This window comes from Staurois parvus, unplaced genomic scaffold (genome assembly GCF_062004578.1).
Source record: "Staurois parvus isolate SC_StPar_1 unplaced genomic scaffold, SC_StPar_1.0 ptg000655l, whole genome shotgun sequence".
Lineage (NCBI taxonomy): Eukaryota > Metazoa > Chordata > Amphibia > Anura > Ranidae > Staurois > Staurois parvus.
The window spans coordinates 1,328,179-1,356,019 of record NW_028318451.1 but is presented as its reverse complement, the minus strand read 5'-3'; the positions used below and the strand labels follow the sequence as shown (position 1 = coordinate 1,356,019).

Genomic DNA, 27,841 nt, shown 5'->3' with positions numbered 1-27,841 from the left:
TGATAACATATCGGTCTGCTCCTGTGTATCACTTAGCCATGTTATTTTGTGATTGTACTGTATGTACCCACTTTTATATAATGAAAGAATTCGCCTTCTTGTAAACTATGATTGCCCTCCGCAATGATGGCGAATATGACTTCCTGGGTGTATGACTACTTCCTGTAGCTGGGCAGTGCTTGCTGCTCTCTATCATGGTGAGTGAAGTGTTGTTTATATCAGATGAATAGATGATAGGGTATCCTTGTATAGGTCAGATAATGGCAGCGATGTACTGGCTGCAAATCACATCCGTTGTGGTTAGCCTACTGTAAATCTATATATATTTATCTTTTGTTATAAATTATTTATACCAGGCCCCAATGAGACTAGAGGAGACAACATGGAAACTAAGCATTACACAAGGTTTAAAGCTGAAGTGGTACTAAAACCAAACCTGTAATATATAGGAGCTTACCAAACATTACATGTGGTGACTGCATTTGTGTTTTGTTTTTTTTAAGGTTTGTTTCCCCTCTGTCTTCACTGCTGATCTGGCCAGTCATTAGGGTTACCACCTCATACCTTTAAAACTGAACACGTATTAACCACTTCCCATCCGGCCCATGTATATAAATGGCTGGACAGGAGCGGGTGGCCGTTTATAAACGTCCTCACCGCTTCCCTGCCTGTGCGTGCTCCCTGGGAGCGCGCGGCGCCGCAATCCGGTGTACAGGACCTCTGTGTGAGGTCCCAATCATGTGATCACTGATTGGCCAATCAGTGATCACATGAATAGTAGTAAGCAAGATGTCACTCCTTACATCATTGCTTACTACTAGTGAAATCTGTGAATGATCACAGAGGTCACATGGTATAAGTCTATTCACAACAGCCTTGTACCATGTGACAAGCTGTGACCAAAAACAGCTTGCACAGTATTTCTCAATGGCTGCAAGAATGCAGCCAGAGAGAAGGAGAATTGATTGCTTTTACAGTCTTTATGGGTGTAAAAGCAATCAGTGTTAAAAAAAAAAAAAAAATCTTCATTACCCCCAAAAGTAGTACAGTGTCACCATGGTGACACTGTACTGCTAGGGTGACAGTATGTTAAAAAAAAACCCATAAATAATAATATAAAAAAATGAAAATGTCAAAAACATTTTTGAAAAATTATAATTTTTAGTTATTAACTAATTTGGGTTATTTTTTTTTTTTTTTACTAAAAAGATAGATGAATATATTTTGGCCATGATTTATGAAGAAAGATTATTTATTTGCAAAATATAAGAAAAACACTTTTTTCAAAATGTTTGGACTTTTTCATTTATATAGCAAAAAAAATAAAAATCCCAGTGGTGAATAAATATTACCAAAATAAAGTTTTATTTGTCTCAAAAAAATGCTTAAAAATTCATACGGTTGCAGTGTTGCATGACCACGCAATTGTCATTCAAACTATGATAGCGCTGAAAATTGGCCTGGACAGGAAGGGGGTGAAAGTGTCCGGACTTGAAGTGGTTAATTACAAAGGTTCTGGGGCTGATTAAGGTGGTAATTAAACTCAGTGCCTTATCTGCAATAAATTAGCCCCAGAACCTGTGTCATTAATATGTGTTTGGTTTTAAAGGGATGAGGTGGCAACCCTGCTAGTAATAAACCTCCTGTATTAGTGGAACACCACTCTGGATGAGGGATCACAGGAGGCACATTTGGAGGCAGTATTATCAGTCTGGCATAGATGGACTAGCAGCCTTAGATACACTGACAAATGGAAGCCAAACTTCAGCTTACACTTTATAAGCAGTTACAGCAGCATATTTTTTTCTTTTGGGATAAAAATTTTAAACAAATAAAAGCTGATCCTTCTAAGCACCCCAGTCAATGTTAAATGATTTGTCTCAACTCTCTGTTACATCTCAGGACATCTTGCTCTGTAGAAAACTAGCCTTGCTAGATTACCAGGTGAAAATAAAGGAAAGAAAACCTAAAAAAGAAAACGACTGCAGCCATTACATCTAAGAAATGGAAAGCTGCAATATAATAAATGTTTGTTTTGGGGATTAATATTTTTTAAAATGTTTGCCATTCAGCACCTAAGACATAATTAACCCGTAATAAAGTGTGTCCCACATCCGACTGGCAACTGCTTAGTGTAGAAATCTTCATTCCGCATCTCCACAGAGCTGATCTTCTGGCACTGCAAGGGGTTAAAGTGACTAGTGAGAGAGTTGCGCTACTCAGATAAACTGGGATGCAATCAAAGTTCATGTGTGTGTAAAGGCAGACGTCCCAATACTTTTGGCGATACAGATGTACCTCGGTTTACAAATTCAATGCATTTTCCAGGACGTTTCTTATTGCGAAAAATTTGTAAACCAAAACTCGGTTCCCATAGGAATGCATTGAAAACCAATTAATCCTTTCTGGAGGTCAGAAATAAAGTTTTTAAAAAGTCGCTGTCACTATAGATCAATGCCCATTTTTAAATGTAATTACCGGCTTTTTTTTTTTTCTTCACTATAGCTCAGCGATCAGCTGTCACTTTCCACCCAGCTAAAAGAAAGAAAGTTTCCTTTTAGTTTATTTCTCCAAGTTAAAAAAAACAATGTTTCCTTTTAGTTTGTTTCCGAGATAAAAGAGACAAAGTATCCTTTAAGTCCAGGGAAAGTGACAGCTAATTCTGTGAGCTATAGTGAAGAAAAAAATAAGCTGACAATTGCATTTAAAAACCGGCACCGACATACACTTCGTATTGCGAAAAAAATTGGAAACCGAGGCATTATTTTCAATGGATTTTCATTTGTAAACTGAAAATTACATTAACCGAGGCACACCTGTATAGTGTATGCAAGGTGCGTGTATATATGCGGGTTTGGGAGAAAGTCTGTGTCTCCTATGATTGGCTGTCAGCTTTTACAGCTTCCTGGCATCATCAGTTCATGATTGGCTGTCTGCTTTCTCAGCATCCCGGCAGGATGGCTCAGACGGGTTTGGACTTGAGCCTGAACCCACCTGAGCTCATCATTGCTCATCCTCTTCCTCCATTCTTGGAACTGGTTGTTTGTGTCAGGAGGACAAACAGATTAATAACAGGGTTCACCTCCATCAATTATTGTACACTTTGCATTCTGAGAAAGAATAGTAGATGTTCTATAAATGAAGAAGATGGGCACAACTCTGATGTTAACCTCCGCCTTGTGGCAGCTGGGAAAAGATTTCTACACTGCTTAAAAAAATTAAAGGAACACTTTTTAATCAGAGTATAGCATAAAGTCAGTTAAACTCCTGGGATATTGATCTGGTCAGTTAAGTAGCAGAGGGGGTTGTTAATCAGTTTCAGCTGCTTTGCTGTTAATTAAATTAACAACAGGTGCACTTGATGGGCAACAGTGAGATGAGCCCCAAAACAGGAATGGTTTTACAGGTGGAGGCCACTGACATTTTTTTCCCTACTCATCTTTTCTGAATGTTTTTCACTAGTTTTGCATTTGGCCAGGGTCAGTGTCACTATGGTAGCATGAGGCAATACCTGGACCCTACGGAGGTTGCACAGGCAGTCCAACTCCTCCAGGATGGCATATGGAGCATGGAGGAGATTCCAGGAGACAGGGAGTTACTCTAGGAGAGCTGGACAGGGCCGTAGAAGGTCCTTAACCCATCAGCAGGACTGGTTTCTGCTCTTTTGTGCAAGGAGGAACAGGATGAACACTGCCAGAGCCCTACAAAATGACTTCAGCAGGCCACTGGTGTGAATGTCTCTGACCAAACAATCAGAGACAGACTTCATGAAGGTGTCCTGAGGGCCGACATCCTCTATTGGCCCTGTACTCACATCCCGTCATCATAGAGCTTGAATAGCATTTGCCATTGAACACCAGAATTGGCAGGTCCACCACTGTCGCTCTCTGATTTTAACAGATGAGAGCAGATTCACCCTGAGCACATGTTACAGACGTAAAAGGGTCTGGGGAAGCCGTGGAGAACATTATGCTGCCTGTAACATTGTTCAGTATGACTGTTATGGTGGTGGGTCAGTGATGGTCTGGAAAGGCATATCCATGGAGGGACACAAAGATCTCTACAGGCTAGACAATGGCACCCTGACTGCCATTAAGATGAAATCCTTGGATCTGTTGTCAGAGCCTACACTGGTGCAGTGGGTCCTGGGTTCCTTCTGGTGCACGACAATGCCCGGCCTCATGTTGCGAGAGTATGCAGGCAGTTCCTTGAGGATTGAAAATCAAAAGAGATGCTGCTGCGCTTATGGAATAAACCTATATACAAAAATAACTATGTGTTGCGGCAGTCCTAATTGTGAACTAAGTAGACACACAAATAACAAAATATACCATACAGACTGCGCATAAAATGGTGTGACACAAACAAATTTGAATATATTAATAAATATAATATCCAGTATACATTTTAAAAAAGTTTTAGTGCAGTCCCAGTGTACAAATAAAGTGCAAACGTGCTGTTCCTTGATAATCAACTCTGTATTAAGGTGATAAGTGCTTCACAGTGCTCAGACTGGTGTCCCACATGGATTTACACTCACCGTCTTGCCATGATTAGCTATCTCTAGGTGCGTCACTAGTGCTTTGATATGGACTGCCCCAGAGTGCCTCGTGTTAATGGTACCAATGCTTTTTCCCATATACTTTGCGCTGTTGCCAATGGTAACCAGTATATATTCACCAGGTAAGGTTGCAAGTGATAGTCAGTGCTCCTATTCTGGGATTGCTTAGACACTAGCACTGCGCCTCTCCTTTGCCAAAATCACACTGTGCTGAGTAGAATTGATGAGAACAATCACCATTGAAAATGCAATTTCCAATGTCATGAAATTCTGTGCAACTCAAGTCACATCTGAAATTGCAGAGCCTATAATCCCATCTGCAGGATGGAGGAATTGATACCATTGAATGACCCCCACGCTCGCCTGACCTACATCCAATAGAACACCTCAGGGATATTATGTTTCGGTCCATCCGACTCAGCCAGGTACTTTAGACTGTCCAGGAACTCTGTGATGCCCTGGTCCAGATCTGGGAGAAAATACCCCAGGACACCATCCATTGTCTCATTAGGAGGAAGCTCTGACATTGTCAGCATGCATACAAGCATGTGGGGGCCATACATTTTGAGTTGCTGCAATGAAATTTCAGCAAAATGGACTAGCCTGCTGCATCATTTTCTCACTTTGATTTTCAGGGTTTCTTTGAATTTAGTCCACTGTAGGTTGATTACTTTTGTTTTCATCAAACGATGGAACATCCTTATGTTCCTAACACATTACCCAGTCCATATCAGTATAGATATCCAGCATGATATTTTTCCCCATTAAGATCTGATGTGTTTTCAAAGTGTTCCTTTAATTCTTTTGGGAGCAGCAGCAGCCAGACATTGGAAACACTGCATTAGAGGTGAGTTATGTCCCTGATGCAGCATAGCAAAGAAAAAAATTTTGAGAATATACATTGCATTGTGCATGTGCAACCAACAGTGTACAAATAAAACAAAAATTGCTAGAACATTTCATTAAAATAATACCTTGTGATTCTGCCATGAATGTTCTTGTTCAGGCATTTACCACTGACAACACTGTGTTTCTGTCTCCCAGTTGTGCTCCTGTGTTTGCTGGTGACTACCAATGGCCATTTCATATATAACCACCAGGAAAAGCCATGACCTGGAAGAGAAAGTAGAGAGCACCTCTGGTGCATGGATGAGATGTGCACAAAAGCTGACCTTTTTCTTTACTGGAACTAGGCTTAAAAGGATGCCTATTGAGATAAATAGGCTGTTTTTCCTATTTCTTTATAAAACATTTAGTTGTCTGCATGTCATTCTGATATTCTAACCAATGATTTAACAGCTGTAATGGAAAAGTTGTAGAAAGTTGGCAATAATTAAGCACCCAAGCAGATTAGCTAAATGTAAAAATGTACAAAACGTTATTAATGATCAAACATTACAAAATTACAAGTCGTGAAAAGAAATAGTATCAATGCCTTCCAGAAATGGAGTGACAATATTGGCAGCCCTTAAACATTAAAACGAGCAATCCGGATTGCAGCATCAAGCAAATGTCCAATAAGCCCCAATGGGCTGAGAGTTCCTGACAAATGCTACTGAGCTTAGTGCTAAATAAATCATGTAGAAACATCAGTTATTTCAAAATAACCACTGTAGTGCAAACATTTCTCCGGAGCTAAGGTTGATAAAGAATGATCCTGACAGCAAAACAGATGTTTGGATTATCCAGTGGCCAGTAGGAAAGAGTTGCTGTTGGTATAGAAGCAGGTCATCAAACGTTGGGTGCTAGGCAAAGCACTGGATTGAGAGTCCATAGACAATATGAGCAGGCAGAGTCAGATCACACGTGGGTTCAGAGGTAATTCCTTAGCTCACTTTTGGTCACAAATACCCAAGGCATCAGTCATCCATTTAGTGAAATTGGGCTAAGAGCAATCAACATGTAGTAAAGACATTGAGGTTTAGCAGTCAAACACAGTAATATATTGGAAGTACATCAAGCAGTAAGAGAGACCCAGAAAGCAGGAGCTAGGTGTTTGTTTAGTGCAGTTCATCCACAGGTGCTTCAGTCACTTATTGCTTCCCCTTGAAACTTTTGAGTGTGTTCGGTCTCTTCAGGGTTCATTGAATGATTTGCTTGCTGGTTCCTCATCGTGCCATAAGCCTGCCACTATACTTAGGGTGTAAATGCCACATAGGGAATAGTGTTGGGCTCGATGTTCTAGTCCAACGTAGGTTCAACTCGAACATCGGCCATTCGTGTGTTTGCCGAGCACCCCACAATGCTCTGCACTGTTACAGTGCATTGTGAGAGTCATCATTTGCCAAAGCAATGCACCTGACTACCTGGCCAAACACAGCACAATGCACTGTGACAGCCATTATTGGCCAAAGGCATGATGACTAGGAGTTTTGTGGGGAACCCCACCTCCCAGAAATGGGAAAAAAGTGCATGGGGTTCCCCCTAAAAGCCATAACAGGCCCTTTAGGCCTGGTAGGACTTTTAAGTGAAAGCCCACCCCCAAAAAAGTGTGGGGTCCCCCCTAAGTTCCTACCAGACCCTTGATCCGAGCACAGACCTGGCAGGAAAGGGGAAGGGGGGAGATCGAGAGCACCCGCGCGGCTTGCCAGGCCATATGCCCTCAGCATGGGGACAAGGGCCTCTCCCCTATCTATTCACTAAAGAGTTAAATTCAGTAAAAGATAAAGAGACCAGTCTTTTGAAAAATGCATTTAATTGAACAAAAAACAAAACAGTTTTTGACAAGTCCTTTAAAAAAAAGAAACAACAAAAAAAAAAAAAAAAGTGGTTCCATTGATATAACTTATTTTCAATCAGCGTCCTGAGTCCGTCAACTCACCGAATAAAAAAAAAAAAAACGTCTTCCCACCCGTCCACACCCGCCAAGCACTTTCCACAATATGACAGGTCTGACATTTGCCAGTCAGATGTAAACAATACGACTCCCACTGACCCGTCCGCATCTGCTGAGCACTCGCCATAATATGACACGTCTGACATTTGTCGGTCAGATGTAAACAATATGTTTTTTTAATATCAGTGAGCCGGCATCATCGTGACAACACTGGATGCCATGATTGACGATGGATTACAACGATGGAACCATTTTTTTGTCTTTTTTTTTTTTTTTAAAGGACTTGTCAAAAACTGTTGTTTTTTGTTCAATTAACCACTTGCCCTCCAGAGGATTTACACCCCTTCCTGAGCAGGCCATTTTTTGCGATACGGTGCTGTGTTACTTTAACTGACAATTGTGCGGTCATGCAACGCTGCACCCAAATTAAAATTACATCCTTTTTTTCTCACAATCAGAGCTTTCTTTCGGTGGTATTTGATCGCATGTGCGGTTTAATTTTTTGCACTATAAACAAAAAAGACTGACAATTTTGAAAAAAAAAAACACAATATTTTTGACTTTTTGCTATTAAACATGTCCAGTAAAAAAATTTTAAAAATCAAATGTCGTCATAAATTTAGGCCGCAATGTATTCTGCTATGTCTTTTTTTTACTAGTAATGGTGGCGATCAGCGACTTATAGCGGGACTGCGGCAGGCATTCTGACACTGGGCGGAACTGACTTGGTGTCACTGACATCCCCAGTGACACCAATAGAGTGATCGGTGCTTATAAAAAGCATTGACACTGTACTAATGGCACTGGGCAGAAAGGGTTAACTGTGCGCTGTTTCACTACTTGGTCTGTGTGTGTGCTTCACTGTAAGCACTCTTTGCATGGCTCTATGCTATGCAGAGTCATACAAAGCAGTGTGCAGGAGCTGACAGGGGAGATATCTGTGTTGTTTATACACAGGTCACTCCCTAGTTGGAGATACTTGGCGATCACGGCCGGCACAGGTGATTGACAGCCAAGGCCACGAACGGCGGCGCAGGTAGGGCGGGTGCACGGCCCCTACCCGGAACTGCAAAATCGTGTGCGTGCGTGTGTGCGTGCGTGTGTGTGTGTGATTTTGCGCACCTGTGCTGCCCTGGAGCAGTATTTCTGTTATAGGGCGGCGCAGAACTGGTTAAAGGAATTTTTCAAAAGACAATTTTTTTTACTGAATTGAACTCTTTAGTGAATGTTAAATGTGAAATCTTTAATTATTTAAAGGGGTACCCTGATGCTAATGAGTGCCCCTGCCCACAGACACCGTCCCAATGCTTGTGGTCTGGTAAGTTGCAGGGAGGAGGGTGATCGATCTCCCCCCCTTCCTACCCTGCCAGGCCTGTGCTCGGATCAAGGGTCTAGTAGGAATTTAGGTGGGACCCCACACTAAATTTTTTTGGGGGGTGGAGTTCCCCTTAAAAGTCCTATCGGGCCTAAGGGGGCCTGGTATGGCTTTTAGGGGGAACCCCACGCACTTCCCCCCCTTCATTTTTGGGAGGAGGGATTCCCCTTAAAAGTCCTACCAGGCCTAAAGGGCCTGGCTCGGCCTTTAGGGGGAACCCCACGCACTTTAAGAAAAAGCTTTTACTGTGGGATCCCTCCTAACCTTCCTTCCAAACCTACGGGGGGGGGAATGCTGTTTTGTTTTTTTGTCTGTTTTTTATAAAAAAAAAGGTCATTTAAAAAAAAAAATGTCAGTACTGTTGCAGCAGGTTCTATACATAGTACAGATGTGCAACTTTGCAGGTAGCTTAAGGGGACCCCCCCCCCCCAGACTTGTTATTTATAGGAATTTTTTTTGTACTTTAAGCAATGAAAAATGACTGCCCCTTTGAAAACGATACTTTTTGAAATTTTATTTTTCACTGATTTATGTCCCTCAGGGCAGTACCTGAGTCTCCATACCCCTTTTATGGCAAATAACTTGCATATAAGCTTTCAAAATGGGCACTTTTGAATTTACAAGTATGAGTCCCTTAGACTTGCAAGTTCACGGCTGAACGTTCATTATGTTTGGACGTTCGACCGCAAATCGAACATGGAGGTGTTCGGCCCATCACTAATAGGGATTGCATCTACTACAGAAGGAAATCCCCAGAGTTCTCGGTCAGTGCATATGGTGCTCTCAGCTCAGTCCGGCCATCATCAAATCAACATGGGGACACTTACCATTCTGATATTCTACCTTCAGTGTGTCACAAACCCGGAACAAGAATGCAGATCAGGTGTTTTGACTTCATTGGTTGCATGCTTTTTCCAGATTGCCAGCTCTGAGACTGGGTTCACATATGTGCGGGGCCGGTTTCCGTGCGATTTGTAAAAGGAGTTTGGTGTGGTTTTGTTCAGATGCAAATTTTTAAAGTGTATGACACTTGAAATCGCACTTGAACCAGACTGAAAATCGTACCGGACTCTTTTTAAAATTGCATTGTGACTGGCCCACACACATGTGAACAGGCTCCATAGAGTTCACAACGCAGTTTAAAACGCATCCAATTCGCATATATGTGAACCTGGGCTTAATGTATTAAAGCCAGAGGATCGGCATAAATGAAAGGCAACTAGCATCTTCAGAAAAAGGTCAGTTGTGGCACCCTACATATTCTTTTGTGTCTGACTTGCTTTAATCTTTAATATTAAAATGTGCTCAAAAATCCTAATCTTCCTTTTAGCAGATTTAAAGGAACGTTTGTGGCATGGAACTCAAGAGTAAGAAGGTTGTCAAGGGTCTGATTCTTCTTGAACTGGCAGGTTTAGCTGGTGTATATCTACTGTACCATAAAATGGATTCAAGCCAAGGTTAGTGTGTTTATTATTTATTCTGTTTATTTTTCTTTATTGGTCTGTTTAAATAGACTTGTGACTTTTTTTTTTCCTATGTAACAATTAGTGTATGCAGATCAAAATATATAGCAAGGTAATGCAATTTAAATAGACCACATGAATTAGTTTCTGAGGAGAGGTTACCTTCTATGAAAACGCAATGTCAAAATAGTCAATAGATCCAGTAGAGCTGAAGGAAACATCCAAGCATGCATTTTCTCCATCTGCCCAGTTTGTATAGTCACATAAAGTGAAAATTCTCTAGACTAGTCTGCCAACTTCTTTCTCAGTAGTGTGGAACAGTATTTAGAGAACTCACACAACATTGTACAGATCCGTTCAGTATCATCATGAATCAGAAGGCAGTGGCCATGCTCCACATGGTTTATGTCATCTTTCAATGATCCATCACTGTTCTATAAAGTTCTAAAACCTTAAACACATTCACTGAATGGCTTTTTTTTTTCTTTGTTTTTTTTCTAAAAGGGAATGCATGTTGTTAAATCTACTTTCACCTGTGTCATCATTGTTGTATCCCCTTTATTTAAGTAGATGTTGATACTATATTGGTTATTCCTCTGAAAATTTTACTTCTCTGGCTATGTAAGATTTTAGATCTTCGGAGTCACAGGTCAGGAGCAATCATTGTTGAAAATTGTTAAAATGCCTGTTTACTCACTAAGTCTGTCTCAGAAAGTATTGAAGCCAAAATAGCATGACAACCAGGCAACTAGCATTTTCATAAAGAGGTCAGCAGTAGTGGCAGGTGCAGTTTAAACAGAAATTTATATTCTTTATATTTGTTTTTAGTCTTTGTTTTTCTCTTGGTATGGTGAGGCTTGCCCCCTTCCCTCACTTCCCTGTTTGCCAGTAAAGTAATCCAGTGATGGGCCACTAGGAATGTATGAGATGGGATGGGATGGATATGCTTCCTCACTGGCAAGCAAGATTTTGCAGTATTTCAGCCAGCAAGAAAATAAAACCTTAGAAAAAGGTGAGAAGCCTAGTGCTACAGTTGCTGTTATAGGGAAACATCTGGAGAAAAAAGCACAGGGTAAGGGGCACCTGGAAAAAGCACAGGGAGGGGCCTTATTGTACAGTGAAGGCACAGGGAAAGGGAGCTTACTGTACGGGGGGAAAGCTCAGGGAGAAGGGGCTCACTGTACAGAGGAAAGCACAGAGAGAGGGAGTTTACTGTACAGGGAAAGTAAAGGGAGGGGGGACTCACTGTACAGATAAAAAGCAAGAGGAGGGGGTCAGGGAGAAGGGTCTCACTGTACAGGGGAAAGTGCAGGGAGAGGGGGCTCACTGTACAGAGGAAAGAGCAGGAAGAAGGAGCTCCCTGTACAGGGGAAACACAGGGAGAGTGAGCTTTCTGTACACAGGGAGCGGGGCCTCACTGTAAAGAGAAAATCACAGGGAGAGGGGGCTCACTCTACAGGGAGAGGGAGATTACTGTACAAGGAAAGCACAGGAAGAGGGGCACACTATACAGGGGAAACTGCAGGGAGAGGGAAATCACTGTACAGGGGGAAAGCTCAGGGAGAAGGGAGTCACTGTACAGAGGAAAGCACAGGGAGGGAGAGTTAACTGTACAGGGAAAGTAAAGGGAGGGGGGCTTACTGTACAAAAAAAAGGGAGGGAGAGAGGACTCAGGGATAAGGGGCTTACTGTACAGGGAATGTGCAGAGAAAGGGGGCTCACTGTACAGGGGAAAGAGCAGGGAGAAGGAGCTCCCTGTACAGGGGAAGCACAGGGGGAGAGGGCTCACTGTACAGAAAAAAAGCAAGGGGAGAGGGGGCTTAGGGAGAAGGGGCTCACTTCACAGAAGAAATCACAGGGAGGGGGGAATTAACTGTACAGGGAAAAGTAAAGGGAGAGGGGGCTCACTGTACAGAAAAAAGCAAGGGAAGAGGGGGCTCACGGAGAAGGGGCTCACTGTACAGGGAATGTGCAGTGAAAGGGGGCTCACTGTACAGGGAAAAGAGCAGGGAGAAGGAGCTCCCTGTATAGGGGAAGCACAAGGAGAGAGGACTCGCTGTACAGGGGAAAGCGCAGGGAGAAGGAGGTCCCTGTACGGGAGAAGCACAAGGAGTGCATTTTCTGTACACAGGAAGAGGGGCTCACTGTACAGAGAAAAGCGCAGGAAGCGGGGGAAACACTGTACAGGGAAAACTGCAGGAGAGGGAAATCACCGTACTGGGGAAATTGCAGGGAGCAGGAGATCACTGTACAGAGGAAAGCATAAAGAGTGGGGGCTGAGTGTACAGCATACCTTCCAACTGTCCCTCATTGGGAAACACATACCTTTGTCCTTATTTCCTCCTCAGTTGTCCCTCTTTTTTGAGCAGATATATAGACCTCTATAATAAATGCAATACTTAAAGTATACCTAAAAGGTAAAACCTGTTAATTTTGGATAGAGTGGAGAGGGATTAGAACCCTTGTCAGGTTTTTATTGCTGTCTGTGCCCCCGCTAAGGAGATTCACCCTCTCAGTTTGTCCTGTGTACCATTGTCATTGAAAGTAAAAGAAAATCCCAAATTTTGGGTTGTCCCCAGAAAAGTAACAGGGGGGAATTCTTCCAATGGCGATATGGGGTTACCAAAGATATTCCCTTAAATTCCAGGGATTTCCTCTCACTTTGTTTGGCCAGGAAGTGAAGGGAAATCTCTGAAATGGGACACAGATGGCAAAAAAAAAAAGGGTTATAATCCTCCCTTACTCTATCCAAAATGAAAAAAAAGTCTTGCCTATAGTTCTACTTTAAATACTAAACTACATTACACTAAACCTTTCACACAAACCATTACAAAGAAAGCATAGTGGTGAATGGGCTACATTCTTACTCAAAATAATGCCATGGCGTTCCTATCACGTACCTGGTGTTAGAGGCCAATGGCGAGAGGGCTTCCCTTGCGGCTAAGTTCCAGACTACCCTGAGAGTGGGACAGCAGGAGTCAGGCCCAAAGTGGCACAGGTCGCCTGTAGGAGTGCTCGCTGGTGGTCCACCCAGGAGCACAGCTGATGCACTGAGATGGGATCTACAGGCAGGTGGTGCCTGTGCAAGGTATGCAAGCCTTCTGGGAAACAGAGGATCACATGATAGCCAGTTCAAAGCCGAGGTCAGGTACCAGGTGGAAATCAGAGCAAACGTAGTCAGATGGGATAGCTGAGGTCATACACAGAGGAGCAAGAGCGAATATCTGTTAGGTAAGCCAAGGTCAGATCAGGGGTTAAGCAGAGAAGACAGGTCCAAGAGCAAGCCGGGTCGGTATCAGGAAATCACAGATAACAATAGCACAGGAACAGGAACAAGGTACTGGGAAGCCAGAGATCAACCAGCACCTGAGAGTAGGGCAGGGCTTCCTTATAAAGGCCGTTTGGAGCCAAATTTGAGCCGATGTGAACTTCTGCGGCCATGCAAGGTACTGGCAGGGGTGCCAAGTCTCCTAACACCTCTGCCGAGAACAGAGCCCTGACAGTTCCCCAATGAATCATGTGCACTGTGGGTGTCATGCTGGGTCAACTTTAATTATAACAATTTTAATTGCTATTAATGATTAGCTATCTTATCTTAAGATTTCAGGTATACAATGAACAGAAGGCTACCCTCTGTTTTAGAAGGTAAGTGTACATTTCAAATGGTAACATTACAAAAAGGTAAAAACACTTTTACACAAACCTGAACTAAATTTACATCTTAGGCCCCTTTCACACAAAGGGTCCAGTCAGGTCCGCCTGTAAGTTTTTTCCTAGACAGTCCATTCACCCCTATGGGCCAGCAGTTGTAAACTGACTTCAACCCAATCCAATCTAGTCCGCTAAAAAAAAACCCATCCCCCTCCGTCTAGGCAGATTGAATCGGAGGGCAGGCGGGTATAAACGGACAGCGCCCGCTTACACCCAGTTACCCATAGAGCAGAGGGGGCTGTGCCCATGTCCGTGGACATGGACCTGTCATCTGCCCCCTCTGCTCTGATCAGCAGGGGATCCGTGGACAGATCCTCTGCTGATCAAAACAGAGTCCGCTCGTCAGAAGGGAGCCTTAACCTACTTGAAACCATATTTTTTACTGTAACCTAATGAGTGAAGATCAGCCCTGTATTAGTTGTACGCTTGCTTTGATTCCAGTCCCAGTGTTATTTCCAGCACTCAGGACAGGATCTGCATACAGTTTTGTGCCATTCATTGGCTGCCTCTGTCTGAATAGCCAGTTAGTTACATTTCCTGCACACAGATCCCTGCACTGTAGTACAGCACTAGAAAGTAAGTCCAGCTGAAAAGGTTAAAATAGGCTAGGGTATAATCTAAGTTTAGTTTCACTTTAAATGAGGCAATAAAAGTAAATTTCTTTTTATTGGTTCCACTGCATACAAAGACATAATGTTACATTTCTGATTGGATAACATTATAGCAGTAATAAATATTTATCTATGTAAGCAAACCAATGGAAATTTTACTTTTGACTAACAGAAATATTTCTGTAGTGTCCGTGATATTGCTGGTTTGCTGTCAGTACAGTATGTAAGCACTGAAAATTGTATGATATTGTGAGATATTACTAACAGAGTTCTTTCTTGATGTTATACTGCATATGCAGGGGTATTTACAGTATATATTCATTATAATAGACTGAATGCCATGTGCAAATACAGGCATCCAAAATTTCTAGGTTTAGAAGCAAAGGACAATCCATTTTACATATAATGTATGTGATACATGAAAAAAAAACCCCACAGGAAGCATGGATAAACTAAAAAGACTTAAGACTTGTTTAAAGACCCATTTAGAATAAAGAATAGGACTGGTAACTGTGGGTTTCACCTGTATGCACTGCCAAAAGCCTACTAGATCTTTTTATCATTTCAAATATGTTATTTACCATTTTAAATATTAAATTTATTCCTGGCATGAAATGTTTATATTGTCTGTTAGCCAATTATATTGTTAGTCTCTTCCCCATCATGAGCTTTAAAAACCAATGGCTGAGTAAGAAGCACTTTACTTTTTTTCTTGAACAAGATGGGGGGGAAATCGGGGTTATAGCAGTGGCTAGCAGGCTTTTAAAGAGTGCTACTGCCGGGACTGCGCCCCAACTGTAAGTGTAGCCCTGTTCATTTCATTGAAATAGATTGGCCTGAGTTGAGAAATGCTGCACCTGTAAAGCAAAGCTTTGCAGCTGCGTCATGTGTACAGCCCCATCAGCCCTGTTTTTACCGTCCCCAGCCATTTGTATGAAAGAGCCCTAAGATCTTTAACATATTTCATGTAACAGGATAAGTGGGAACACTCAAAACACACAGTGGATGAGAAAAGAACTAGAAACTAACTAGTCAAAAGTTCATACACTGCATATGTTGTACAGATCAGTAATTCAGAAAGCACTGAAGCCACAGGGAACTAGCCATGTAGCTAGGAGACAAGCATTTCCAAATGAAGTCTAGGAATGGCAGCCCACATATATCTATTTACCGTTATAACTACTTTCTAATTGCGTAGAAATGTCAAGACGACTGTAGATCACTAGAAAAATGAGGTGAAGGTAAAGCCAAATACTTGTTTAAAAACAATAGACCTGGCATGTCATTGGCTGTGTACATTTGTTTTTGTTTTTTATTCTTTGCAGTGTATTATAAATCTAATGAATGGGCTGGAATACATGGAAAACGGGAAAAGGATGCACAAGTATGGAGTGCAAAGACTAATTAGTGAGGTTTTTTTGATTATTTCTTCATATTGTATCTTTGGCACAAGTAATGAAACAGTAAATGTCCCTAATTTTAGCTTTCTGTTAACTGCTTAATGTATCTACAGTGTATACATTTTAAAAGTGTCTCTATAGAAAAAAGTTTCAGGAAATCTGTACCTATAAATGAAGTAGTTAAATACCTTTGCTGCTGTCTTTAGCTATGAACTCTGTTCCACTGCTGTGAAATTGTCCCCTGAAGTCTACTAGAAAACAGACACTTTCGGGAGTGTTGATCTCAGTGGTCGCCTCCTCCCCCCCAGAGGGCTGTGTGATTCTTTCTGCTGAACTCCATGTCAGTACTGTATACATATGCCATATATGTATAATGGGTAGAGGTCAGTAGGAGGTATCAGTGAGAGCAGCAGGGGACTCAAGATCAACACTCATGCAAGTATCTACAGTATTTCCCAATTCAGGCTTCAGGGAACATTTCAGTAGACCATTTCTGGTTTTCCTGGAGGACTTCAGGGAGTATTTCAGTGGAAAAATAACGCATTTACCATCTTTTACAGGTATAGCTTTCCCAGTCATGTTTGGTGTATATATATATATATATATATATATATATATATTTATATATATGTCTCTTAAAAACACTTCAGTTGAGTTTGAACTCTCTATGAGAGTGCATATGAATGAACAGAAATCTCTGTATAGAATCTTATTCGTTCACAAAAACTAAAGCATAGTAAACAAAAGAAGAGGATGGTGAACACAAGTTTGCCAGCCCCCCCGCTCTCCATCCTAACAGCTTCCCGTGAATCAGCAGAAAGCTGTAGCTGGCAGGAGGGGGAGGAGATAGAGCTAGCCAGCAGCACCAAAGGGAAGTAGCGCAAAAGATCAGGTGGGGGGGGAGGTTGGATCAGCAGGGGGGATGGACTTCTGGCAATAATTCCTCTGTGGCTCCCCTACAGCCCCTAAAGCCAGCTGGAGGCAGAGGAGGGAAGCCGGCAGCTGCAGGGAAGCCACAGCGAATCAGTGCAGTGGGATCGGTGCTGGGTGATGGGCTATCGGTGCTGCTAAGAAGGTGGGAATTAGAGTGGCAGAGGGCAATTAAGTTGGCAGTTTGTGGGCGGGGGGGGAGCAGGGGGAGAAATGTCAGAGGCAGTGGTGGCAACAGCGGTGGAGGGAGGGGGGGGGGTGTCACATTTTAGGTTGATAGTGGATCATCTTCCATTGATCAGAGCTAATGAATTGTTCAGCAGAGTCTGCTGAACAATTCTGCTGTAAGGTGTAAAAGGCTAAGTCCACCTGTAGCAGCACGTTACAACTGAATTTAAGGTGTAACATGTTTCTGTACAGCACCTGCCCACACCCCCTGATACCCCCATGATAGTGGGCTTGAGGTCTTCTCCCCGTAGCAGCTATCGGCTATCACAATTTGAAAACAGTACAGCTGTGTGGGGCTCAACCCACACAGCCGCATCATTCAGTTCTGTGAATGAATGCACTATAAGTCTCATCTGCCAGTGCAGCAGACAGCTTATACTTCTCAATGAACTACCAAGGTGCTGATCAGCACCCTCAGAGTTCACAGACAGTTCTGTAGTTGAATAAGTGCTGTACAGAGCTACAGGCAGAGTCTCAGCCGTGATTGCAGGAGTCTGACATTGCACCCGTGATCCACTGAGTGTGAGTGCCATGCTCTGCAGGCTCAAGTTTCAAAAAAATAATAAATGCTGATTTTTTTTTTGCAAAAACGTGCATTTATTAATATTTTTTTAAAGGCTAACTTATACTTTATAGCTGAACTGTGCTCACCCCTCCAGCAATGTTCATGAGCTCCCTCCTCAGCAGCAACATTTTTGTCCAGTCTTACTTGGAGGTTGGGATTTTCAAACATCTTAGCTGTACAGGGATATTGTAACTCCCACACATGTGCAGGAGTTCATTGATCTTGCCAGATGCCAGAAAATGTACACTGTGCTCCGCATGCTCAAATTATTATACTGTTCTTTAATGCAGAAGAGACAAAGGGACATACACTATATTGCCAAAAGTATTGGGACGCCTGCCTTTACATGCACAGGAACTTTAATGGCATCCCAGTCTTAGTCTGTAGGGTTCAATATTGAGTTGACCTATTCTTTGCAGCTATAACAGCTTCAACTCGTTCGGGAAGGCTGTCCACAAGGTTTAATAGTGTGCCTATGGGTATGTTGACCATTCTTCCAGAAGTGCATTTGTGAGGTCAGGCACTGATGTTGGACAAGAAGGCCTGGCTCACAGTCTCCGCTCTAATTCATCCCAAAGGTGTTCTATCAGGTTGAGGTCAGGACTCTGGGGTGGGGGAACTTGACTGGTTTGCACAGACTCGCTCATCCACATCTTTATGGACTTTGCTTTGTGCACTGGTGCGCAATCATGTTGGAACAGGAAGAGGCCATCCCCAAACTGTTGCCACAATGTTGGGAGCATAAAATTGTCCAAAATGTTTTGGTATGCTGACACCTTAAGTTTTCCCTTCACTGGAACTACGGAACCAAGCCGAACCCCTGAAAAACAACCCCACGCCATAATCCCCCCTCCACCAAACTTTACACTTGGCACTATGAAGTCAGACAAGTACCGTTCTCCTGGCAACTGCCAAACCCAGACACGTCCATGTCAGGGCTCCGGGTATGACCAGAGGTGTGTGTACTGACACAGGGAAATGCAGGCTTCAGGTATGGTATAAATAAGACAATTTATTAAGAATAACAATACAAATATGAACGCAGTGCACCAAACCGCAAGCTAACACAAATACACAACAAGGTGAAACAAACCCAAACCTAAACTGATATAGATACACAGGTACATACACATATAGAGCACAACGTAGTCAGGCAGGCCGGGTCGATAACTATCGGGCAGGTAGGTACAGGAGGAGCAGGCGGAGAGAATGGTCAGGGTCACAAGCCAGGGATCAAACAGGAGAAGTCAGCAGAGGTCAGGATCAGGCAGGGTCGGCAACAAGTCAGACAGGAACAGGAACGCAGGTTACAAGGTACAGGGGCCCATGGAAAAACACACACCAAGGCACAGACTGCAGGTCTGGCCATCCCTTAAATACACTACCTGCAATCAGCCCCAGGTGATGGCTAATTGCCAAAGTGAACCTCTGGTTGTTGAGAGCACCCGCTGGCCAGCCCTGGTACTGCAGCCCACAAGGCAGGTGAGTCCCACCACTATTGGCAAGTCCATTCCTGACAGTACCCCCCCCCCCTCAAGGAGCGGCCTCAGAACGCTCCAAACAGTCCTAGCTGGGCAAAATGTTCCACCGCCCGGGTCCAGTGACTGGCGGGATATCAAAGACTGGCACTTCGGGCTGGGGACCGGACGGAGGCACTTCGGGCTGGGCACCGGACGGAGGCACTTCAGGCTGGGCACCGGACGGAGGCACTTCGGGCTGGACGCCGGATCACCAGGCGGAGCAGCGGGCACCGGGCCACCAGGCGGGGCGGCAGGCACCGGGCCCCCATGCGGAGCGGCAGGCACCGGGCAACCAGGCTGGGCGGCGGGCACCGGGCCCCCAGGTGGAGAGGCGGGCACCGAGCCCCCAGGCGGAGCGGCGGGCAACCAAGCAGGGCGGCAGGCAGCGGGCAACCAGGCAGGGTGGCAGGCAGCGGGCAACCAGGCAGGGCGGCAGGCACCGGGCAACCAGGGAGGGCGGCAGGCACCGGGCCCCCAGGCGGAGCGGCGGGCACCGGGCCCCCAGGCGGAGAGGCGGGCAGCGGGCCCCCAGGCGGAGCGGCGGGCAGCAGGCAACCAGGCAGGGCGGCAGGCACCGGGCAACCAGGCAGGGCGGCAGGCACCGGGCCCCCAGGCGGAGCGGTGGGCACGGGCCCCCAGGCAGGGTGGCAGGTACCGGGCCATCTGGCTCGACAGCGGGCATCGGGTCACCAGGTACAACAGCGGGCACCGGGTCATCAGACATTGGATCGTCTTGCTCGACCGCGGGCACCAGGTCATCTGGCTCAACAGCGGGCATCGGGTCACCAGGCACGACAGCAGGCACCGGGCAACCAGGCAGGGCGGCAGGCACCGGGCCCCCAGGCGGAGCGGCGGGCACCGGGCCCCCAGGCGGAGAGGTGGGCAGCGGGCAACCAGGCTGAGTAAGGACATCAGGCTGGGTAAGGACATCAGGCTGAATTGTGGGCGCCGAGGCACCAGGCTGCACCACGGAAGGCGGGTTCTCAGATGGGAGGCTGACCGGTTTGGATACTGGCAGGATGGTATTGGTTGGAAAGAACTTTCGCCTTTTCCTGGTTTTAGTTACCGGAGCACCGTAAGTAAGTGCAGGTTTGTAAACGGATGGAGCAGCTGAAGACAGAGAAGAGCTGGAGGATGGAACAGAGGAGGGAGCAGTTGCTACAGAGGACTTCTTTACAGGGTTGAAGAAAGGATAGGTGCAGCGAGTGGGAGCAGGGGACTGGTATGTGGTAGTTAGCAGAGTAGTAGTTAGCAGAGTACTGGTATGTGGTGAGCAGAGGAATGATGTTGCAAGCCGACTGAGGCTGGGTGTAACAAATCTGTCCATGTCTGCAGTACTGGTTTAACAAAACTCAGCTTACACATAGCCTGTCTGATCAAAGACTGCACTGCGTTTATGCAATCCATAAGAACATATGATGGACATGCTGCATAGTGCTCATGGAAACAATCTGGATCATTCTCCAACAACCATACCAGTGATTCCACTTGATCCACACTAAATGGGGGAAAAAAGTCATTCCTGCTTTCAGGGGTACAGGACCGAGCCAACTCAGCACAAACCTGGATCAATGGCTGCACCTCAGAAAACTCTGTGCACTGATCAACTAGACAATGAGCAATCCTTATACACTCTAGCAGTTGATCCCGGGGTATACTCCTTCAGAGTCTGATAAGCATAGTCTTTGTCATCAAACACTAGCAGAGATAAATACACCACCTCATCAAGATCCATCTTTCCCAGCAACAATAAGCCAAGATGGCCTTCCTGTGCAGCCACTTCTGGTCAGGTTTTTGGCCTTGGTGTAATGTCAGGGCTCCGGGTATGACCAGAGGTGTGTGTACTGACACAGGGAAATGCAGGCTTCAGATATGGTATAAATAAGACAATTTATTAAGACTAACAATACAAATATAAACGCAGTGCACCAAACCCCAAGCTAACACAAATACATACAACAAGGTGAAACAAACCCAAACCTTAACTGATATAGATACACAGGTACATACACATATAGAGCACAACGTAGTCAGGCAGGCCGGGTCGATAACTATCGGGCAGGTAGGTACAGGAGGAGCAGGCGGAGAGAATGGTCAGGGTCACAAGCCAGGGATCAAACAGGAGAAGTCAGCAGAGGTCAGGATCAGGCAGGGTCGGCAACAAGTCAGGCAGAAAAAGGAACAGGAATGCAGGTTACAAGGTACAGGGGCCCATGGAAAATCACACACCAAGGCACAGACTGTAGGTCTGGCCATCCCTTAAAAACACCACCTGCAATCAGCCCCAGGTGATGGCTAATTGCCGAAGTGAACCTCTGGTTGTTGAGAGCACCCGCTGGCCAGCCCCGGTACTGCAGCCCACAAGACAGGTGAGTCCCACCACTATTGGCAAGTCCATTCCTGACAGTCCATCAGATTGTCAGACAGAGAAGCAGGATTCGTCTCTCCAGAGAACTGCTCTAGAGTCCAGTGGTGGTGTGCTTTACACCACTGCATCTGAAGCTTTGCATTGCACTTAGTGATGTAAGGCTTGAATGCAGTTGCTCGGCCATGGAAACCCATTCCATGAAGCTCTCTATGCACTGTTGTTGTGCTAATCTGAAGGCCACATGAAGTTTGGAGGTCTTTAGCTATTGACTCTGCAGACAGTTGGCGACTTCTGCGCACTATGCGCTAACCCTACTCTGGCATTTTACATGGCCTACCACTTTGTAACTGAGTTGCTGATATTCCCAGTTGTTTCACCTTTGTTATAATGCCACTAACCAACAGTTGACTGCAGAATATTTAGTAGCAAGGAAATTTCACGGATGGAGGTGGCAGCCTATCACGGTATCGTGTTTGAATTCACTGAGCTCCTGAGAGCGACCCATTCTTTCACACATGTTTGTAGAAGCAGTCTGCATACCTAGGTGCTTGATTTTATACACCTGTGGCCATGGAGGTCATAAAAAAAATAAATACAATTATTTGGAGGGGTGTCCCAATACTTTTGGCAATATAGTGTATTTACAAGGCAATGAACATGTCTTTCACCAAATATTCATGAATCTACCGAATACGCGTTTTAAATAAAAGTGATTCACCACCACTGAATGCTTGTTGAAAGTCAAATTTCCGGCTTTTTAAATATGCCTCATAGTATGTTTCTTCTGCAATAAGAAGCCTGCTTGTTCACACATTTTTCACTGTTTAGGTAATGTTCCACTATAAGCCAAAATTATTTAATTTCTAAATGCATGTTTGTTATTTCAAAATGATTACATCAAAATAATTTCTTGCACGTTTCTGTGTTTTTCAGGCATTATATTCGATATGATGTTATGTCATCCATGACGAACACACAACATATATGGGTCAATCAATGAAGAAATGCAAATTCAGATAGAAAAGCAATATATATTTGGATTTTTTTAGTGATAAAAATCTGTATAAAATTGTTGTAACCACTAAGATCTGACTAAATCTTCAGTATATACAAACAAGATCACCTGGCAAATCCAACAGAGTAATTAGTTGCCTACTTTACTTCTGTCTGAGAAGATGCAGGAACCTTATGCTATTTCTATGACCTCTGGGATGTTTTTTTTTCTCTATATGCACAGCACCATCTATTGGTTAAAGAGAGAAGATTCATGCTTGCACGGGATTAAAGTAGAAGTAAAGGCAATTTTTTTTTTTCATTTTGGATGGGATCACTCCATAGTGAGAATATCCCTGTTCACCAGGACTATTGTCTCCATTGGTAGATTTCTGTTCTAGTCTTGTTCTGGGTTAGGGCTATTTGGATAAAAACCCAAAATGTGTGATTTTTCTTCACTTAATTTATAACAGTAAGGGCTCAAGTACACAGAGCTTTAAAAAAAAAAATAAAGACACTTTTACAGGTATTTGGCATTGTTTCCTGTTTGTAATTGCACCTCTGTTAACCTACATAGGCATAGGTATATTAGAAGAGGATGGTTTGCAGGCAGAAAAAAACAATTGAGCGTTTATTCCAATGGCCAGAATAAGTTAATACTCTGGCCACCGGAATCTTTGAACGCGAGTTCAGTACACTGCTTTAGGCAAATTTTTAAGATGCTTTTTTCCTGCAAGGAATAAAAGGCATTCAAAGAAAAAATGCAAACACCCTGTGTACATTGAGGCCCAAATAGGACAGATTAAGAGGTTGAGTCTCCCTAATAAGGAGAGACAGCAATAAAAACCTAGCAGGTGTTTTAATCCCCATTCACTTTGTCCAGTCACGTTTTTTCCAACAGTTTTTCATCAGTTTACATCAACTTTTCATCCGTTTACATCCATTTTTGTCCATTTTTCATCCATTTACATCCTTTTTTCATCCATTTTTGTCCGTTTTTTCATCTGTTCCGTTCTCTTTTTAATGGAAAAAATAGGGTTTTCTTCCGTTCAAAAAAATGAATGTTAACGGATACAGACATTAACAGACATTAACGGATACAGACATTAACGGATGTAAACAGTTGATCATCCATTTATATCCGCTAGTCTATAGAAATACATGGGTGTCCATTTTTTATCCGTAAATGGACAGATGAAAAACAAACACACAGAACGCCCGTGTGAAAGGGGCCTGGATTTTATCTGTTTTTTTATGCAAAGGAGGAGGGGGAGCCACATTTCCACATCTATTGTTTCTCTGACATTGCAGTGGGATTTTGTTGAAGCCTGTGGAAGGCCATAGACGGTGCAATTTTCTTTCCTGCAACCAATCAATTTCCCCATCAACACAGAGAATGTTGACAAGGAAATCCTTCCCGCCAAGTCATTTTTGTTCTCCCATCGGGGGAAGCTGTCTCCACTGGGAAAAGGCAGATTATTGCTACCGGCTATAACAGCTGCTAGTGATAATCACATGTAAAATCCGCCAGGCTGATTGTACCCAGGTTGATCAATCAAATAACTTGGGTACATTCAGCCTGCCCATACATGGCTCAAATCTTGGCTGGTTCCTGCTGTACCATGGCTGGCATAACTGCGCCTTTGCTATCACTTTAGTTTGTATGGGTCAAGAAATGTGGCTGCTGTCACAGTACTGTATGAACTGTATGTAGCATCAGCTACGTACAGTATACAGCGTTGTGTCCCAGCAGCAGTATAGGGACTTCCCTTCCCATTCCCAGGAACAAAATAGAGTGCTGCTCAGCCGTTTACAGGAAGCCTTGTAGTTTTGGTGCTTTTTCATACAGTATAACTATGATGCCCCTTGCTACCAAACACCATCTCTCCATTGCAGTGTAAGAAAATGAAAACAAAGAGCATTTCTTTTACTCTTTGCCAGAGGTGGGCTGGACATTGGTGTGAGTGGGAGGAATAGTACCCCACCATTGGTGTCAGTGGGAGGAATAATGCCCAATTGCTGGTGTGAGTGGGATGAATAGTACCCCATCATGCTGTCAGTATGAAGAATATTGCCTCATTGTTGGTGTCAGTGGGAGGAATAGTGTCTTGTATCAGTAAGAGAAACAGTGCCCAAGGGCCAGATAAAGGACCTCAGTTTGAAGACCACTGCTCTATAGTAATGCAAATAATTAAGAATAGAAACACGTTTGTTATTTGAAGAATACATTTATTTTTATACTGTAGATCTATACATCAGATCTAAAAGTGGGGACAGAGGAATTTCTGTTCAAAGACTAATATGCATGGGGAAGTACTAGTTGACAGAGATGACTGACAGCGATTGGATCATGCCTAAATTTGGCCATGTCTACTGTTGTGGGAAAAATGAGCAGAAGCTCCATGTGCTATTTTCATATAGTAGTATAATCCTCTACTGCAGCACTCTTGGATTACCTTGAGTATGGCTTTGGAGTGATGCTGGAGATAATTTTAGTGTTAAGAAATAGCTTCAAAGCTGTTGATCTTAGGAAAGGCCTATTCTTCTCGAACAGGTGGTGGGGACAAAACTACAGTTCACCCAAGAGAACCTTTTTAGTACTCCCTAAAGCAGTGGTCTCCAAACTGCAGCCCATGAGCCATGTGTGACCCTTTTTTTTTGCCTTTACCTGACTCTCGGGGCACTATTATACCAACTGACACCATTGATGGAGTACCACTCCCCCTACTGATGCCATCAATGGAACACTATGCCTCCCATTAAAACCAATGATGGGGCACTGATGCTGGAATATTTACTCCCACTTGCCAAAGCCTAAAGGACAGTAAACTGGCCCTTTGCATAGAAATTTGGAGACCCCTGCCCTAAAGTATGGTGCAGTTACTTGGCGCTATGAGTAAATCACAAAATAAATTAATGCTGCCTTTTTTTCTTTTTGCTGTTTTCTTAACTGATGTCCCTTTCCTTTTTTGGAACCTGATTTATGTATTGAATACATATACACATAAAGACTATTCCCTTACTATAAAGTCATGGGCTTCTAATTTGCTAGGGTCTACCTTGCTATTAGGTAAGGAGCTATTGATTGGTTGGTGCAGGTTTTGCTGACTGATTGGAGTATACTTTGCTAACAGGTATTAAGATGCTGGCTGGTTTGATTGAGCCTTGATAACAGGTAACGGGCTGCTGAAAGGTTAGAGATGGGCAACAGACATCCGATTGGCTTGATTTCACCTTACAGACAAAGTGAAAACAAAAAACGGGGTTTTCATTTTCCGCACCAGCTGAATTCTCCCTGATCCTGTCAAGGCGCTGCAGAATTTGTAGTTTTCTCCACACCTGATGGTTTATTCGCACCAGCCACTTTATTAGGTACACCTGTTCAATTGCTTGGTAGCACAAACTGCTAATCAGCCAAACACATGGTAGCAACTCAATGTATTTAGGCATCTAGATGTGGTGAAGACAACTTACTGAAGTTCAGACCGAGCATCAGAATGGGGAAGAAAGGGGACTTTGAACATGGGACGGTTGTTGGTGCCAGACTGGCTGGTCTGAGTATTTAAAAAACTGCTGTTCTACTGGTATTTACACGAACAACCATCTCTAGGATTTACAGAGAATCGTCCGAAGAAGAGAAAATATCCAGTGAGCGGCAGTTGTGCGGATGAAAATGCCTTGTTGATTACATAGTTAGTCTGGCTGAAAAAAGACAAAAGTCCATCCAGTTCAACCATAAAAAAAAAAAGTTATAATTCTACACCCACAGTTGATCCAGAGGAAGGCAAAAAAAAGCCACAGCAAAGCATGATCCTATTTGCTCCTGCAGGGGAAAAATATCCTTCCTAATCCCCTGAGAGGCAATCGGATATTCCCTGGATCAACTTTACCTATCAATGTTAGTATCCAGTTATATTCTGTGTATCCAAGAAAGAATCCAGTCCTTTTTTAACCTCCCTGGCGGTATGATTATTTCAGATTTTTGGTGCTGAAAGCGGTACCATTATTTTGCATGGAAATATGTAGTTTTTTTATTGTAGGCTGTAATTTTTAGGAATAACTCACTGAAATCTGTCCGAACAAGAGTCTATTAAACATCCCGGGTATGATAAAATTTGAAACACGAAATCATAAATTATAATTTAATAAATAATCATAAAAAATAATAATATAATAATAATACATTTAATTCAATAATATAATCAAATCGAAAACACTGAAATTTGAAATAGAGCGCCAAGTTCGTACATTGCTGAGCAAAGTCGCAGAATCGTTTTCAGTGTCTGATGACGAATTTCCCCCACGAATCATTATCACTCAATTCTGCAAGTGGTTCTGATTTACTATCGCTGTTCTCTAGCTGGTCTAAAACCGCTTTTGACCTAAAGGGACATTTTTTGGACGCCATGGATTTTTCTAAGTTTCCAGGCAGAAAGACAGACAAAATGTAGGCAGGGCACAGGACAAAGCACTAGGGACAATATGTATGTGAAATGGGTTGAAACAGCAATGTTTTACTGTGAAAAATGTGTTTTGAAAAAAATGACATTTTTTAAAATTTTCAAATTTCCCGCCGCCGCCCATACGTCCCGACGTCACGGGGACCGGAACACAGAAGCCGGATGCCGGCATCAGCCGGAGGAGATGGCCGGGGACGCTTCAGGGGACACATCGTGGGAGCGAAGGACAAGGTAAGTGCTGCAGGGACTCCCTATGCAGCGCCGCATGGTAAGCCCGAGTGTAGCTCGGGGTTACCATTTTGGTACTAAAACTCTACCCCGAGCTACACTCGGGAATACCGCCAGGGAGGTTAAAGCAATCCACTGAGCTGGCCAGAACCAACTCTTGAGGGAGTCTATTCCACATTTTCACAGCTCTTACTATGAAGATACCTTTCCGTGTTTGGAGATTACATTTCTTGTCCTCTGTGATGACCTCAGGGTGAATAACTCTACACCAAGTTCACTATATAAACCACTGATGTATTTATACATTTGATCATATTGCCCATTATTCTCCCCTTCTCAAGAGAGAATAAATTCAGTTCCTCTAATCTTTCCTCATAGCGGAGCTCCTCCATGCCTCTTATCAGATTGGTTGCCCTTCTCTGTACTTTCTCCAATTCCCCAACGTTCTGAATTGGTGCCCAAAATTGAACTGCATATTCCAGATGAGGCGTTACTAATGATTTGTACAGGGGTAAAATATTTTTCCAGCAAAGGTCCGGATTGCATGTTTGTGCCAGAATTCAGATCCTTTACATCACAATACCCATCTCCT

The 27,841-nt window shown here is 43.6% G+C and overlaps 1 protein-coding gene across 5 annotated transcripts; it reads left to right on the top strand.

Moving 5' to 3' along the window:
* The first annotated feature begins 148 nt into the window (after positions 1 to 148).
* On the top strand, positions 149 to 23,090 carry CEBPZOS (CEBPZ opposite strand). 5 transcript variants are annotated; one of them, XM_089694191.1, is made up of 6 exons: positions 149 to 198; positions 5,371 to 5,408; positions 10,103 to 10,229; positions 13,836 to 13,880; positions 15,883 to 15,964; positions 22,502 to 23,090. In XM_089694191.1, coding segments are annotated over exons 3-6 (231 nt in total). In that variant the 5' UTR covers positions 149 to 198; positions 5,371 to 5,408; positions 10,103 to 10,126; the 3' UTR covers positions 22,503 to 23,090. The 5 variants fall into 5 exon arrangements, with proteins under 5 accessions (XP_089550317.1, XP_089550321.1, XP_089550318.1 ...); XM_089694192.1 differs by having other exon boundaries at positions 160 to 198; positions 10,106 to 10,229; XM_089694195.1 differs by lacking the exon at positions 22,502 to 23,090 and having other exon boundaries at positions 15,883 to 15,965.
* Positions 23,091 to 27,841: the final 4,751 nt, after the last annotated feature.

Excerpts from the sequence above, each read along its gene's own strand:
- CEBPZOS (XM_089694191.1), top strand. The coding sequence starts at position 10,127 with ATGGAACTCAAGAGTAAGAAGGTTGTCAAGGGTCTGATTCTTCTTGAA. Across the intron at positions 10,230-13,835 it reads TAAAATGGATTCAAGCCAAG|ATTTCAGGTATACAATGAAC; the intron begins GTTAGTGTGTTT and ends TCTTATCTTAAG. Across the intron at positions 13,881-15,882 it reads GCTACCCTCTGTTTTAGAAG|TGTATTATAAATCTAATGAA; the intron begins GTAAGTGTACAT and ends TATTCTTTGCAG.